Source organism: Spermophilus citellus, assembly GCF_964194105.1.
Source record: "Spermophilus citellus genome assembly, chromosome: 17".
Classification (NCBI taxonomy): domain Eukaryota; kingdom Metazoa; phylum Chordata; class Mammalia; order Rodentia; family Sciuridae; genus Spermophilus; species Spermophilus citellus.
This window is the reverse complement of record NC_138199.1, coordinates 32212417-32225165: the sequence shown is the minus strand read 5'-3', so window position 1 is coordinate 32225165 and position 12749 is coordinate 32212417. Positions and strand designations below refer to the sequence as shown.

Here is a 12749-nt window from a genome sequence, read left to right as displayed (position 1 = left end):
ACCAGGCCACGTACTCCAAGTAAGAGATGGTTATGCAGATTCAGGAATAAATTAAAAAAAAAAAAATATATATATATATATATATATATATATATATATATATATATATATAAATTATTGAAAGGGCTGCATCTATTGATGAAGCAGCTGCTGCTTTACTTCCAGTAGAATTGAAGAAGTTGATTCATGACATCAGACTATTGACATTGTCCTGGTTCAATGATGTACATTCATATAACTTTAATAACAGTATATTGTTATAACAGTTCTATTTTCGTATTAGTTGTGTTAATTGCTTACTATGCCTAATTTATGAATTAAACCATTGTTAAGTGGGGAAATCCAGTATTTATAGAGGTTGGTACTACTGTGGATTTAGGTATCTGCTGGGATCTGGGAATGTGTGCCCCTTAGATAAGGGCGGACTGCTTGTATGTGTCACAAAGCAACTTAGATATGAATCAAATGATTCAGCATCCCTGTAGATGGCTGTCCATCTGACCATCTATTAGTTATCTGGCAAAGATTCTTTGCTTAGTCAAACTTTGATCAGGTTTTTGAAACTTCTCCTATGCCTATCTGTGAACTCCCTTGTAAAATGCAATTTTAACAAAGAACTAAGTCAAGTCAGTTTAGCAGTAACTCCCCCAAACACAACAGCTTAGCACCCTTTATAACTGATCAGGTTCTTCATCCTCCACCATCCTCAGGTGGAGGCTCATTATCCTGGCCTTGCCTGCTTGCTATTTTTGTGATTCTAGGAATAGGACCCAGTGTGCTCTACACTGAACTAAATCCCCAGCCCTTTTTATTTTTATTTTTTTATTTTGAAACAGGGCCCGGTTAATTGCTCAGGCTGGCTTCAAACTTGTGATCCTTCTGACTCAAGCACTCAAATCTCTGGGATTACACGTATGTGTCATTGTACCTGGTCATGCTAACCTCTTTTTAGCAAGAATTTTGTTAGTACAGATTTAGATAGAATCCCCCTTACTCCTGATGTGACCTCTTAGAAGTTCTCCTCTTAGAACTGGCCCCCAACCTTGGCTATCAGTTTCCACTTTTCCATACTGTTTTCCAAGTTGAGCTCAATCTCTCTCCTCCATTGCAAGTTTCAGTTGCAGTGGTCCCTTAATATAGATATCCTTACCATGCTTCAGCAAGTGTCCTGGAACTTTTTTTCTTTAATGGTTAAATTTTTTAAAAAGACATATTATTTCAAGGGAAAAAATGATATCTCTTCTTATCCCAAGCCACGCCCATCTATTCATTTCCCTGTAAAAATCTAGTTTTAGCAAAGAACCCCATTAAGTCAGGTTAGCAAGAACCCTCTACCCTTGATATCTAATCAGGTTCCTCTCCTTCATCATCCCCAGATGATGTTTCATCATCCTGACCTCTTTTCAGCAAGAATTTTGTTCCATTGGTTTAGATACAATCCTTCTTACCCCTGACGTTCGTTCCATCTTAGATCTTTTCCATCACCCTTAGAACTGACCCTCACCCTGTCCCTTGGAGATCAACTCCCACTTGCCCATTTGGTATTCTGAATTAAGCTCAATATCTCTCCTCCACTGAAGGACCCTGTTGTAGGGTCCCCATATCCAGCACCTGTCCTGAATATATAGAGAGCCTTCCTTGTGGTGTTTAAACAACTATCATTGAATAATTTTTTTCTTTAACACACTCACCTGGTCTGGACTAATGTGCTTCATGGGGTGTGGTGGGGGAGCCAATATAGAAAATCTGGACATTAGGAAGAGAGAGATAAGCCAGGCTGAGCAGGCACCAGGGGGCCACTTACATAGGAAGATGATTTAGGCTGGGCTCCCCACAGTAGCAGTGCCTTAATGCTCTGCTCACTCTCGCCATCATCAGTCATTCTAACCCTCTATTCTGCATCCATTCTGGTTTCCTCTCATTTACTTTTGGAGATCGGGGTGTACAATTTCATAAGAGTTGGATGATTTCATAAGTCTCAAATCAGAAACATCAACTAGTCCTCAGCATTATTTAGATTGAGAAACAGTGTTTTTGACTGTGCTTAATCATTTACCCTAAATATTAAAAAGCATCATCTAAAAGGGCTGTCTGAAAATTCACCATAAGGATGAGCTATAATTAGCCTGACCACATCACCTACAGCTGGATGTTTAGATTGTGTCTAGTTTCTCCACTCTTATAAACAATGCCTCAGAACTGTATATGTGGTCTGATGCTGGCTGTGTGTGTATATAAGAACCTGGGGGAAATGATGGTTAATGTTAACAGCCATTAGCATTAAGTGATGAGATCATGGGCAATTTTAATTTTTCTTTTTACTTTTCTGTATCTTTAAACTTTTTATAGTGGCTATAAATTCCTTTAATAATTTTTTTTTGAAAAATGAATATACAAGGCTTTATCCAGGTGCCTGTCTGCTTTAGCAGATTTCTTTCATCTAGGTGCTGCAAGATCCTGTGACCAGTTGTCAGATGAGCACATTAAGACTCTGGATACTTGATTCCAAATTACAGCATCGTTTATCTGAACCCACATACACTCATGCAATTTGACTAACCCCACAGCTGTGCCTGGACCTGCTTGGGCCTTTTGCTGACGAAGGACCTTCAGCACTGTCCTTCAAAAGGAACGCTGGTAGTGTGGTGGCTTGCTTAGACCTACAAAGCTATTCGGAAGCCCTGGAGTGATAGGGCTGCTGAGGTCAGAGGTGTAGTTTATAGCTGTCTGGGACTGACGTGGGAGCCCAATTTCCCTGTTGATGCCACTTCTCACCAGCCTATTCAGCGTAGACCCCAAGTGAGTGGGGGTGGCACTCCTCGGAAGGGGAATTTGTAAAAGAACACCTTTGCTCTCTTAACTACATCCCATCTAAAGAAAGTAGCAGTCCCAGTGTTGAAAAATCCCAAGCTCCCAAGTGCCAAAAAATGCGCAATTCAGCCTGACAGACGCCTCTCACGGTGCACCTGGGGCTTTCCTGGACCATACGTGGCTCTTGCAGCGCTCCAAGGAGACAAGCGCGCAGAGAAAGCCCTCAAGGAAGCAAGGGGGACATTCCAAAGCTCCAGTTTCTCTAGCAGAGGATCCGTGCTGGCCGGGCTGGACTGTCCCGGTCAGGAGTCGCCCGCCCGCCTCCCTCTGTCGCAGACACCTCGACGGACGGGGAGTACCTGGCTGCGCAGGGGCGGCGGGAGGGCTTTGCTCGGAGGATCCAGCGCAGAAAACGGCACAGCCGCGGCCGGGCCGCTTCGCAAGCGGCGCTCAGCCTTTCGCGCATGGCCCGGTGCCGCGCAACTCGTGGGTCCCGGAGCCCAAGCGGCCGCCGCTTTATCACTCCCGGACCCCGCAGCCCCCGCCCCCGGGCGGAGCGAGCGGAGGAGCGGCCAGGATCCACGTCCGGGCGCCGAGGGTCCCAGCGCTGGGAACCCTGGCCGGGTGGCCCCAGCGTTCCTCAAAGCGACCCCTGGTCTCCAGACCAGCAGCCGCAGCGCACCGCACCGCAGTGAAGTTTGGCCGCCGTCGGACGGTCCCTGGGTTAAGAAGAGTGGGGGCCGGGATGTTTGGCCTCTGATTTGATGATTTCCCAAGCAATACCAATATGGATCATAACAAAAACGCCCATCTGTACTGCACTTTACAGTTTACAAAGGAATCTTTTCGGTCTGCTATTGCCTACACATTTTACTAATCAACCAATAAGGCGGGCCTATATGTTATGTCCATTTTATTGAGGAGGAAGGTGGGGACCTAGAGAAGGTAAGGACCTTGACAAGGAGTCACAGTAGAAATGTTCTGCTGGGGAGTGATAGTGGCCAAATTATATTGTTATACCGTGTGAATATACAAATATGTAGCAACAAATCCCATCATCATGTACAACTCTAACGCACCAATAAAAATGTGGGGGAAAATACATTTGCATTTCTAAAAAAATAAAGAAATGCTTTAGTTTGTTGTTGATTTATTGAGACAGGGTCGACAAGGTTTTGACAAATTGCCGGATCTGCCCTTGAACTTGCAATCTTCCCGACTCTCAGCCTCCCAAGTAGCTGGGATTATAAGAATGTGCAACCACTTCTGGGGGGAAAGATTTCTTTTCTGCATGTCCTGTGTGATTCCAGAAAGGAAATGAAAGAATGGGCAGGGCTAGTGGTGACTTCTAGTGGGAAACATGGGAGTAGGCAGTTGGGCCAGAAGTCCTGTCAGGTCCCTTCCTATCTAGAAGGCTGAGAGCCTTAAGGCTTTGTTCCATGTGTATATTGCTCCTTACATTATAGGTTGATGACTGATGGGATTCAGATAAGGATAGGGCTGCAACCCTCTGGGGACCCTCCTGGCTATATTTCAGCACATTAAATTCTAAACCCAAATTACAGATGAATCACTGTACATGTTTGTTTTGGGTCAACTTCAGCCCAGATAGGAGCACTTAGCTCAACTTTGTTCTAAATTCCTTTCATCTTCACCTAGATGACTCCACATTTGCCTTTGACTCTAAAACACAGACGTGAGCACACACACACACCATGCTCACTTCTGAATCACACATACAGAATATTAGAATCCTGAGTTACAGAGAATAGGTTATTGGTCATATTACACCTAAATAAATTGGAAAATTATGTTAAAAAATAAAAATAAATGGGCTCTTATTGCTTTCAGACTAAAATCTTCTTTGTATGGCTACTTCCTCTTCCAGTTGCATACTCCCTGCCCCACACCCCACTGGGTGGTTGCAGTCCAGCTGGGTCGCCTCCTCCAGTAAGTTGGCTGCTACCCACCTGTGCCCCTCCCCACATATAGGCAGAGTCCTCAGTTGTCTCCCCAGTAAGGACACTTGACTCTGGGGCCTGGGCACTCATACTTTCCAGCCTCCTGCCCACCTCTCTGTCCCACTGCATCTCTTCCATAATTTATAAACTCTTCAAGCCTCGTTCTTCATGGACTCCTCCAAAATCATCGAGGAAGTCATCATTTCCCACACTTCCTCCCTGACAGTAGGAACTGGTCTCTTTTCTGTCCTTTCCACAGTCCAGCACAAGGTAATCCCTCAGGGAGAGCCCAAGAGTGTAGAATTTGGACTTGGTTCAAAATCTCAGCTCCATCACTTTCTAGATCTTGGCCTCGAGTAGGTCACAACTTTATAAGACAAGGATGATAATAATAATTTCTGCCTCATTATGGACACAGTACTAAGGCTACCCTAAATATTACTTGTTATTTTTAGCAGTGACATATGTAATTAATAAATGGCTCAAACAATTCACTGATAAACAAACAGAAGGGCTTGTAGACATCTTCCACTCTTAGCACAGTGCCAAGTGAATAAGCCTAGGTGTATAATTGTTAGCTCCCCCTATGTCCTTTTTTTTTTTTTTTCTGTAATGCTGGGTATTGAGTCCAGGGTTTGTACATCTAAGTAAGCATTCTCTCGCTGAACTACACACCTAATCCAGTATATAATTATTAATGAATGGCACATGCCCAAGACCCAAAATGTAGCAACCTCTTATAGTGGTTACAGTTAGACTGCCCATTTGAATTTCAGCTCTGTCATTTGCTAACATTAATAAGATCTTAAAAATCACCTTCACATTCTGGCCTCAGTGTCCTCATCTCTAAAGTAGAAGGACACCAAAGTTCCTTCCTCTTGCATTGTTGGAGGACTAATGAATTAATGTGTGACATTTCCTCTCCGTCTCTTCTACTGTCTGATTTGAGCCTTTCTATCAGCCCACCCCAGTGTGAAGAGAGGGAAAAAAAATAGATGGTCAAGTTCAGGTTCCATTAAAGCTCAGGGTTTTGCCTGAGGGCCTGAGCTCAGGTATCCTGAATGGCCTAAAGACAAGTTAGTCCTCAGGAATAACTGGTGACCGGCAATTATAGCCACTCCAGGCTCTAGAGCAGGAGCATTGCTTGCTAAAAGTCAAGAAAGATTAGGAACAGCTGGAGTCAGGGAGGTCAGTTGGCAGGGGTAGCAGTAGTAAAATAAAGAGGAGAGGGTGCAGCCATTGTCAGTTCTGCAGCATTTTGAGACCTAAGTGATAATAGGATGTCCCAAGGCTATCCAATGCTTCATTCTCATCACTTGGTCTTTTGGCCACCACAGTGTGGCTCCCTGTTTCAAATGTTCTTTCCTCCCGTTCACCCCACACACCATGCCAGGACAGTCTTGCTGGAGAATCTACTGGAGCAGATGGCTCTCCGCTGCCGCACAAAGCGAGTCCAGATCCCCGACCCTGCACTCTACCTCCCTGAACTCTGACTTCGCCTTTCCTCTCCCAGCTCCACGGACACCCAGCCCGAGCACAGTCAGTTCGCTTCTGCCTCTCTTTGCCTCCTCGCCCCCCCTTCCCAGAATGTCTCTGTTACATCTCTCTGCATTCCACCGCCCTTCAAAGTCCATGACGTACACCTGCAAAGCCCTCAGGGGAGGACTCTGCTTACAGTGTTGCTCAGTCCCTTCCTAGCTACCGGGAACAGCAAGCACTTGAGGATGGCGACAGCAGATGCTGTTTCTTGAGCACTTGCTCTGTGCCCAGCCCTGTGCTAAGTGATTTACTGTGCATTTAATCCTTACCACAACACCACAAAATAGGCGAAACCACAGATGAGGAAATTGAGGCTTAGAGGCTAGGGGGCTTACCAAAGTTCACAGGACTCTGAATTGACAAAAACATTTCCTTCTCCCCAAGCCCATGCTTTGAACTGGATGGCACTTCCACAACCAGGTGAGGTACACCCAGGACCTGCCGTCCGCCTCCAGGGGGCGCTCTGCCTGTTGCATTCCCTGGAAAGACACTTCTGGGCGGTGACGTTGCCTGGTGGCTCTATGTCAATTGGGACTTCGATTTGATTTGCTTGGTCATTGACTTTTATTTTCGTTTAAGCAAGATTCAATCCTCAGGCCAAGGTTATGAACTCCTCTAGCATTCTCTAGAAGCCTGTGCACTGACTGGTCAGGTGACTAATTCTCTCAGTTCTGTGGTACATCAGGCTTATGACTCCCGGCTGGGGGATGGCATGGAAGAATACAAACTCTGGATTCACATTTCAACTCTAATTACCTACCAGTCATGTGACCTAGTCATTCCCCTTTCAGGGCTTCTATTGCCTCATCTGTAGAATGAGATAATGCGTGTTTCAAGTAGCAGCTGAAATGCAAAGTACGAGAAGCATTCTGCAGCCCTAGCAATGCTGAGGCGCTCGGTATCTAAGCACAGCCCTAATGTTTATTAAGTGCCTGCTGCATGCAAAAGCTCTCCAGTTGTTTACCCACTCCCTTTCATCCTCAATGTGCTATGAAGTGAGTTCTCACACTGCAGAGAAGCACTTCTGAAGCTCAGAGATGTTAACTTACCCTAGGTCACACAGCTGATAAGAGATGGCACAGGACCAGCTAGTGAGGCACAGAACACCTTTGACATCCTTCAGCAGGATGTTATTCAAAATATCCAACAACTGGTAAGGTACATGTTCTGGCAACTCATAGTAGATACTGGTCAAGATGCTGCTGGTGGTAACCATTAGGCACTCCTGCCTCCCATTCTCTCATATTCTTAAATTTTTTTTAAGAGAGAATTTTTTTTTATGAGAGAGAGAGAGAGAGAGATCTTTCTTTTTAGAGAGAGAGAGAGAGAATTTTAATATTTTATTTTTTAGTTCTCGGTGGACACAACATCTTTGTTGGTATGTGGTGCTGAGGATCGAACCCAGGCCGCACGCATTCCAGGCGAGCGCGCTACCGCTTGAGCCACATCCCCAGCCCCCATTCTCTCATATTCTTGCTAGAGATTCCAAGCACCCTCAGGGCCAGCACTGTGCCATATCTCCTTCTCTCCTCTGCCTCCCATATTGGGGATTGAACCCAGGGGCACATTACCACTGAGCTATCTCCCCAACTCTTAATTTTTTTTTTTCATTTTGAGACAAGGTCTCGATAAATTGCCCAGGCTGAACTTGAACTTGAAATCCTCCTGACTTTCTGAGTCACTGGTAGTACAGGTGTCCACTACCACATCTGGTGTATCCCTTCCTTTTTCATGTAGTGTCAGGCACAATGAGGTGCCCCCCCCCCCCCAATCAGAGGTTCCACAGAGACCTCCAGGAAAGAACCCGGAGACCAGACCTCAAGTAAAAGGCCAGGAGCAGAGAGAACACTTATGTGCCAGGGGCCCGGAGGATGATGGACACCAAGAGAGTCAAGCGGGAGGTGGCAGCAGGGAACCCTTACCTGGAGAGTGCACGGGTGACTTTCCCCACATTGTTGTTAATGTCCTTTTCCTCAGTCAAGTCAAACTGGTGGGATTTGACCTTGAACAGAAACCTCCAGGGACAGGCCATCTTGGTGGCTTTGCAAAGTAGCTTTTTTATCTGGATTCACACTCAGATGTTCTTTGCTGTAGGGCTGAGGAAGAGCAAAGAGACTGTGAGGCAAGAGTGAAGAATTTACAGGACTGAGCCTTCCCAAGAGATCAGTTTACTAAAGAACCAAGATAAAGTAAAGGTAGGGCTGGGGCTGGGGTTGGGGCTCGGTGGTAGAGCGCTTGCCTACTAGCATGTGAGAGGCACTGGGTTCAATCCCCAGCACCACATAAAAATAATAAACAAAATAAAGGTATTGTGTCCATCTACACTAAAAAAAAAATTAAGATAAAGTGAAGATAGGTCATGAACAACTACCCAATGTTCTTCACCATGTTCCTATTGGGCATTAGGTTTGGGACCCTATTGACTTAATTCTACAAAGCTCTAAAAACACTATGAAAGAGCAACATTGGACCTACAGCATCACACCTCAGCAAGGACAAACCACATGCCTCATGAGCCTCCTTAGTGGTTCACCTGACCTGGGCCGGGTTCTTCCCTGGAGAGAGGCAAGGTGGGCTTGAGCTGGGTGGTCACTGTAACACATCAAACATGGGTGCATTTGCCTGACCCTGCAAGATGAGATCCGGTGGCTATAATTAGCCACCACTGTCCTGTTACACCTGTGAATTCGGAATGTCCCCCAAGTCATAGCAGCCTAAAGAAAAGGCTGAGGAAAAGCAAAGAGACTGCAAAGTAAAGTTGTGTCACCAGTAGAACTCTTTTGAACCCGGGATGTGAGTTCCACTCCCAGGCTGTCTCTTTTGAGATTTTTAAGACTCTTTTAAGTTTCAGCAATTGTGGGCTGGGGATGTGGCTCAAGCGGTAGCGCGCTCGCCTGGCATGCGAGCGGCCCAGGTTCGATCCTCAGCACCACATACAAATAAAGATGTTGTGTCCGCCGAAAACTAAAAAATATGTTTAAAAAAATTCTCTCTCTCTCTCTCAAAAAAAAAAAAAAAAAAAAAAAGATTCAGCAATTGTGAGCTGGGCACAGTGACACATGCCTGTAATCCAAGCAATTTGGGAGGTTAAGGCAAAAGGATTGCAAGTTCAAGGCCAGACTCAGCTACTTATGGAGGCCCTAAGCAACTTAGCAAGACCCTATCTCAAAATAAACAACAAACAAGGGCCGAGGGTGGAGCTCAGTGGTTAAGCACCCCTGGGTTCAATCCCCAGTATCAAAGTGGGGTCGGGGGAGGTTTGGCAATTGTTGCTCTTCTTAGTTCAACAATGCTGCAAAGAGGAAACAATTATATGAATGAAGTGGTTGTTTTTACCATGCAGTATTGCATGATTTTGAGGTATGTGGAATTAAGATAACTGATTCCATTTTAATTATAATTTGTTAACTCCTGCATATATCATTAAAATAAACTTGAAGTTGAAAAAAAAGAGAAAATAATTATTTATGAAAAATGCATTCCACTCTCAATATTTGAAATCATCTCTTTTAATAAAAAAGTTAACCATCAGAGACCTAAGATGCAGACCTTATTTGGTTTTGGCTTCCCATGGCAAACCTCCTTCTTGGGAACAGCTTCATGCTAGAAGACAGCTTGGGGATAGGGCCCACATCCTGGGTTCAAATCTTAGTTCTGCTGGTGACTCAACCTGGCTCAAGTTATTTAGCTGATACTCATTTCTCCATCCATAAAATGAGCTATGATATCCACCTTACCCAGAATTTTTAGGGAGTGGAGGGATACATGTTATAAAGACTGAATAAGATAATCTATGTAAAATAAGCAATGCTTCTCCCTACCTCATTCTGAATTTTCCAGAAAGTTTTTCCTTCTAATGTAGCAACCACAGCAAATATTTGAAGAAAAGAAATCTGAATAGACGCCAGGTTCAAATGACCCAACATCATATTGGTACTTCATTTCCTAAGTTTTCCATCTGCTTATGTCTACAGGCAGCAAATTCCCAGTTTTATGAGCTTTCTCAAAGAGAAAGAAGCAAAATTTCCAAACAGCAGCCTCCTCAGACATGAAGAAGACTCACCTCAGAGCTGCCGAGCTGCCTCTGTAGGTCAGGCACAAGGAAGCTGGAAAGATCTGGCCTTGAGAACTTCAGGATCCGCAGTGACTGCCTAGTTCTCAAGTTCAAGTGGCTGAGAAGTTTCAGACCAGTGATGCTGAGCCCTCTAGAGCCAGAGCCTCAGTTTTCAACTCACTGCAAAGTTGTGATCACCGTAGCAGCCAAGAAGTATTTATACCATTCAGGATAATCCTGGAAACCACTGCACCAAGTTCTCTTATTTGCTTCCAAAGGGAGTGTCCCCGGCTGGGTATACAGTTAGCTCATTTGCCTCTGGTGCTATTGCATCATGCTGAGTGTAGTGCATCCTTAGTAAATTTACCTCTTCCTGGTCCCAGGTCCAAAGCGGCAGCTCATCAGCAGGGTGGCCCCATGGAGTCACCAAGGCGCTAACTTGATTTGGCCAAACCACACAGCCTCTCTTTCAGCATCTGGGGGATTTTTTTTTCCCCAGCAGGAGCTCCTGGTTAATTCCTGTCTAACCTCTCACTTCCAGTTTGCAGCAGACTCCAAGAAGCTAGGGAATGTTGACAGTCTGGAACATGCTGGAAAAGGCCCAGGTTCCAGAAGCCTGGCAATGCCAGATGATGCCAAAGAGGACCCCAAAAAATTCAGTTTGAGGTTTGGGGAAAGGAACAGAAGACAGGCCTTTGACCTAGAGAGGTTTCTTAAACATTGGTCTCACTAAAGTCTCCCCTTTAGCCTTAAGTAAACCTGAGCTAATAACAGGTAGCATTATGTTCTCTGGTGGGAAAATTCCTCTTTTTCATAATGGAAATTACATTATAACTTCTTATGTGGAAAAGTATAATTTTTATGATGCTCTAAATATAGCATTCCTATATGGCCTGATTATTTTTTTCCATTATGAAAGTAAAATAGCAACCTCATGAGGGAAAAATTAAGAAATGGAGTGGGAAGCGCACCCTGAAATCTCACCCTGCTAACATAACCCTGTCACCATCCATCCATTTCCTTCCCATGTTTACAAGGTGTGTTCAACATTAGAATGCATTGAATTTGTCTAAGATAGAGAAGCTAAGAATCGCAGAAGGAGACATGCATGGCCGGTGGAAGATCTTTGTTGCGTGAGTAAGTGAATGAATGAATGCGTGAATGCATGAAAACTAGGAGTGGACTGGAATGAATCTGAACGTATGAAGACTAACCTCCTTTCAGGCTTCAGCCAGGTGAGTCTGGGAAAATAGAACTGGGGAAAGACTCAGAGTGTCTGCCTTGGGGAGTACAGAGCCTTCACATGGAACAGATGAGTATAATCCAAACTGATACCTGCAGCGAGGGAGGGCTGGCATGGTGCTGAAGCTGTTGGATCTGCCTGGCTTAGAGAAGGATACAGGAAAGAGGACACCAGGGCAGGGTTTTGAGGGATGATTAGGAGTCTGCCACACCGTGATCCCCCAATTCCCATTACTACCCCACCCCCCGTAAAGAGGACCTCTCCCGGGTGCAGTCCCTGGGCAGTCTCTGTGACCTCATTAGCTTGCTCTCAAACTGCACTGGTAAGGAGCCTCCCTTGCAGGACACCCCCGACCCAAAGCATGCTGTGCTGTGACTGTCCTACGGCTTCTGTGTCTACTTTGTTTCTTCACCTGGTGGGCAGGTGTGGGAATCACTGCACCTGTAACTTAGAGAACTCTGGCATTAGCTGATGAAGGGATGGGGAGCTGGTGCAGTCAGAGAGCCTCTGAAGTGCTGGCACAGGGTGAGGACTCTGGAAAGAGCTTTACTTTCCCCAGCTCCTTCTCTCTTCTTCTCTGTCTACCAGCCTGGGCTCCAAGGCCACCTTACTGTCTCAGGCCCTACTCTAACCTAGTGTCTGCTCTCCATGATGTTTGGGGCAGATGTCAGGGTTTGGGTCAACAATGACTTTCTAACTCAAGTATCAGGCTCTGAGAACTTGACTAGAACTCTCCTGAAAGGTCCTGGGTTCTAGTGACAGCTCCACCCCTGACCATCTGTGTGGGCTCAGAAAAGCGACTTTTCCTTTTTGAACTTGAATTTTCAAAAGACAAAAAGTGACAGAGCTGGGCACAATGACACATACCTGTAATCCCAGCTACTTGGGAGACTGAGGCAGGAGGATCTCAATTTCAAGGTTACCCTGGGCCGAATAGCAAGGCTGTCTCAAAATAAAATTTGAAAAAGGGGACCCCTGGATTAACCCAGGGGTGGGGAGAGAAGCAAAGTAATAAAAATGAGTACATGAGATGCAAAAAAAAAAGTTTTGACTTATTGAACAAAAAGGCAGCAAGCAAGAGTTTTTGATCCCTGCTGTAGGTCAGGGAGTGAGCATTTATCTTTTGATCAAGAGCAGGAAT

The 12749-nt window shown here is 45.2% G+C and overlaps 1 protein-coding gene across 2 annotated transcripts in view; it reads right to left on the bottom strand.

The window, feature by feature from the left end:
• Positions 1–3505, bottom strand: part of NOS2 (nitric oxide synthase 2) — a 36783-nt gene extending 33278 nt beyond the window's left edge. For both annotated transcript variants that reach the window (XM_081269994.1, XM_081269995.1), the window contains exon 1: positions 3171–3505. In XM_081269994.1, the coding sequence (XP_081126120.1) occupies positions 3171–3277 (107 nt within the window). In that variant the 5' untranslated portion in view covers positions 3278–3505. The remainder of the gene's footprint in view (positions 1–3170) is intronic.
• Between the last annotated feature and the right edge of the window lie 9244 nt (positions 3506–12749).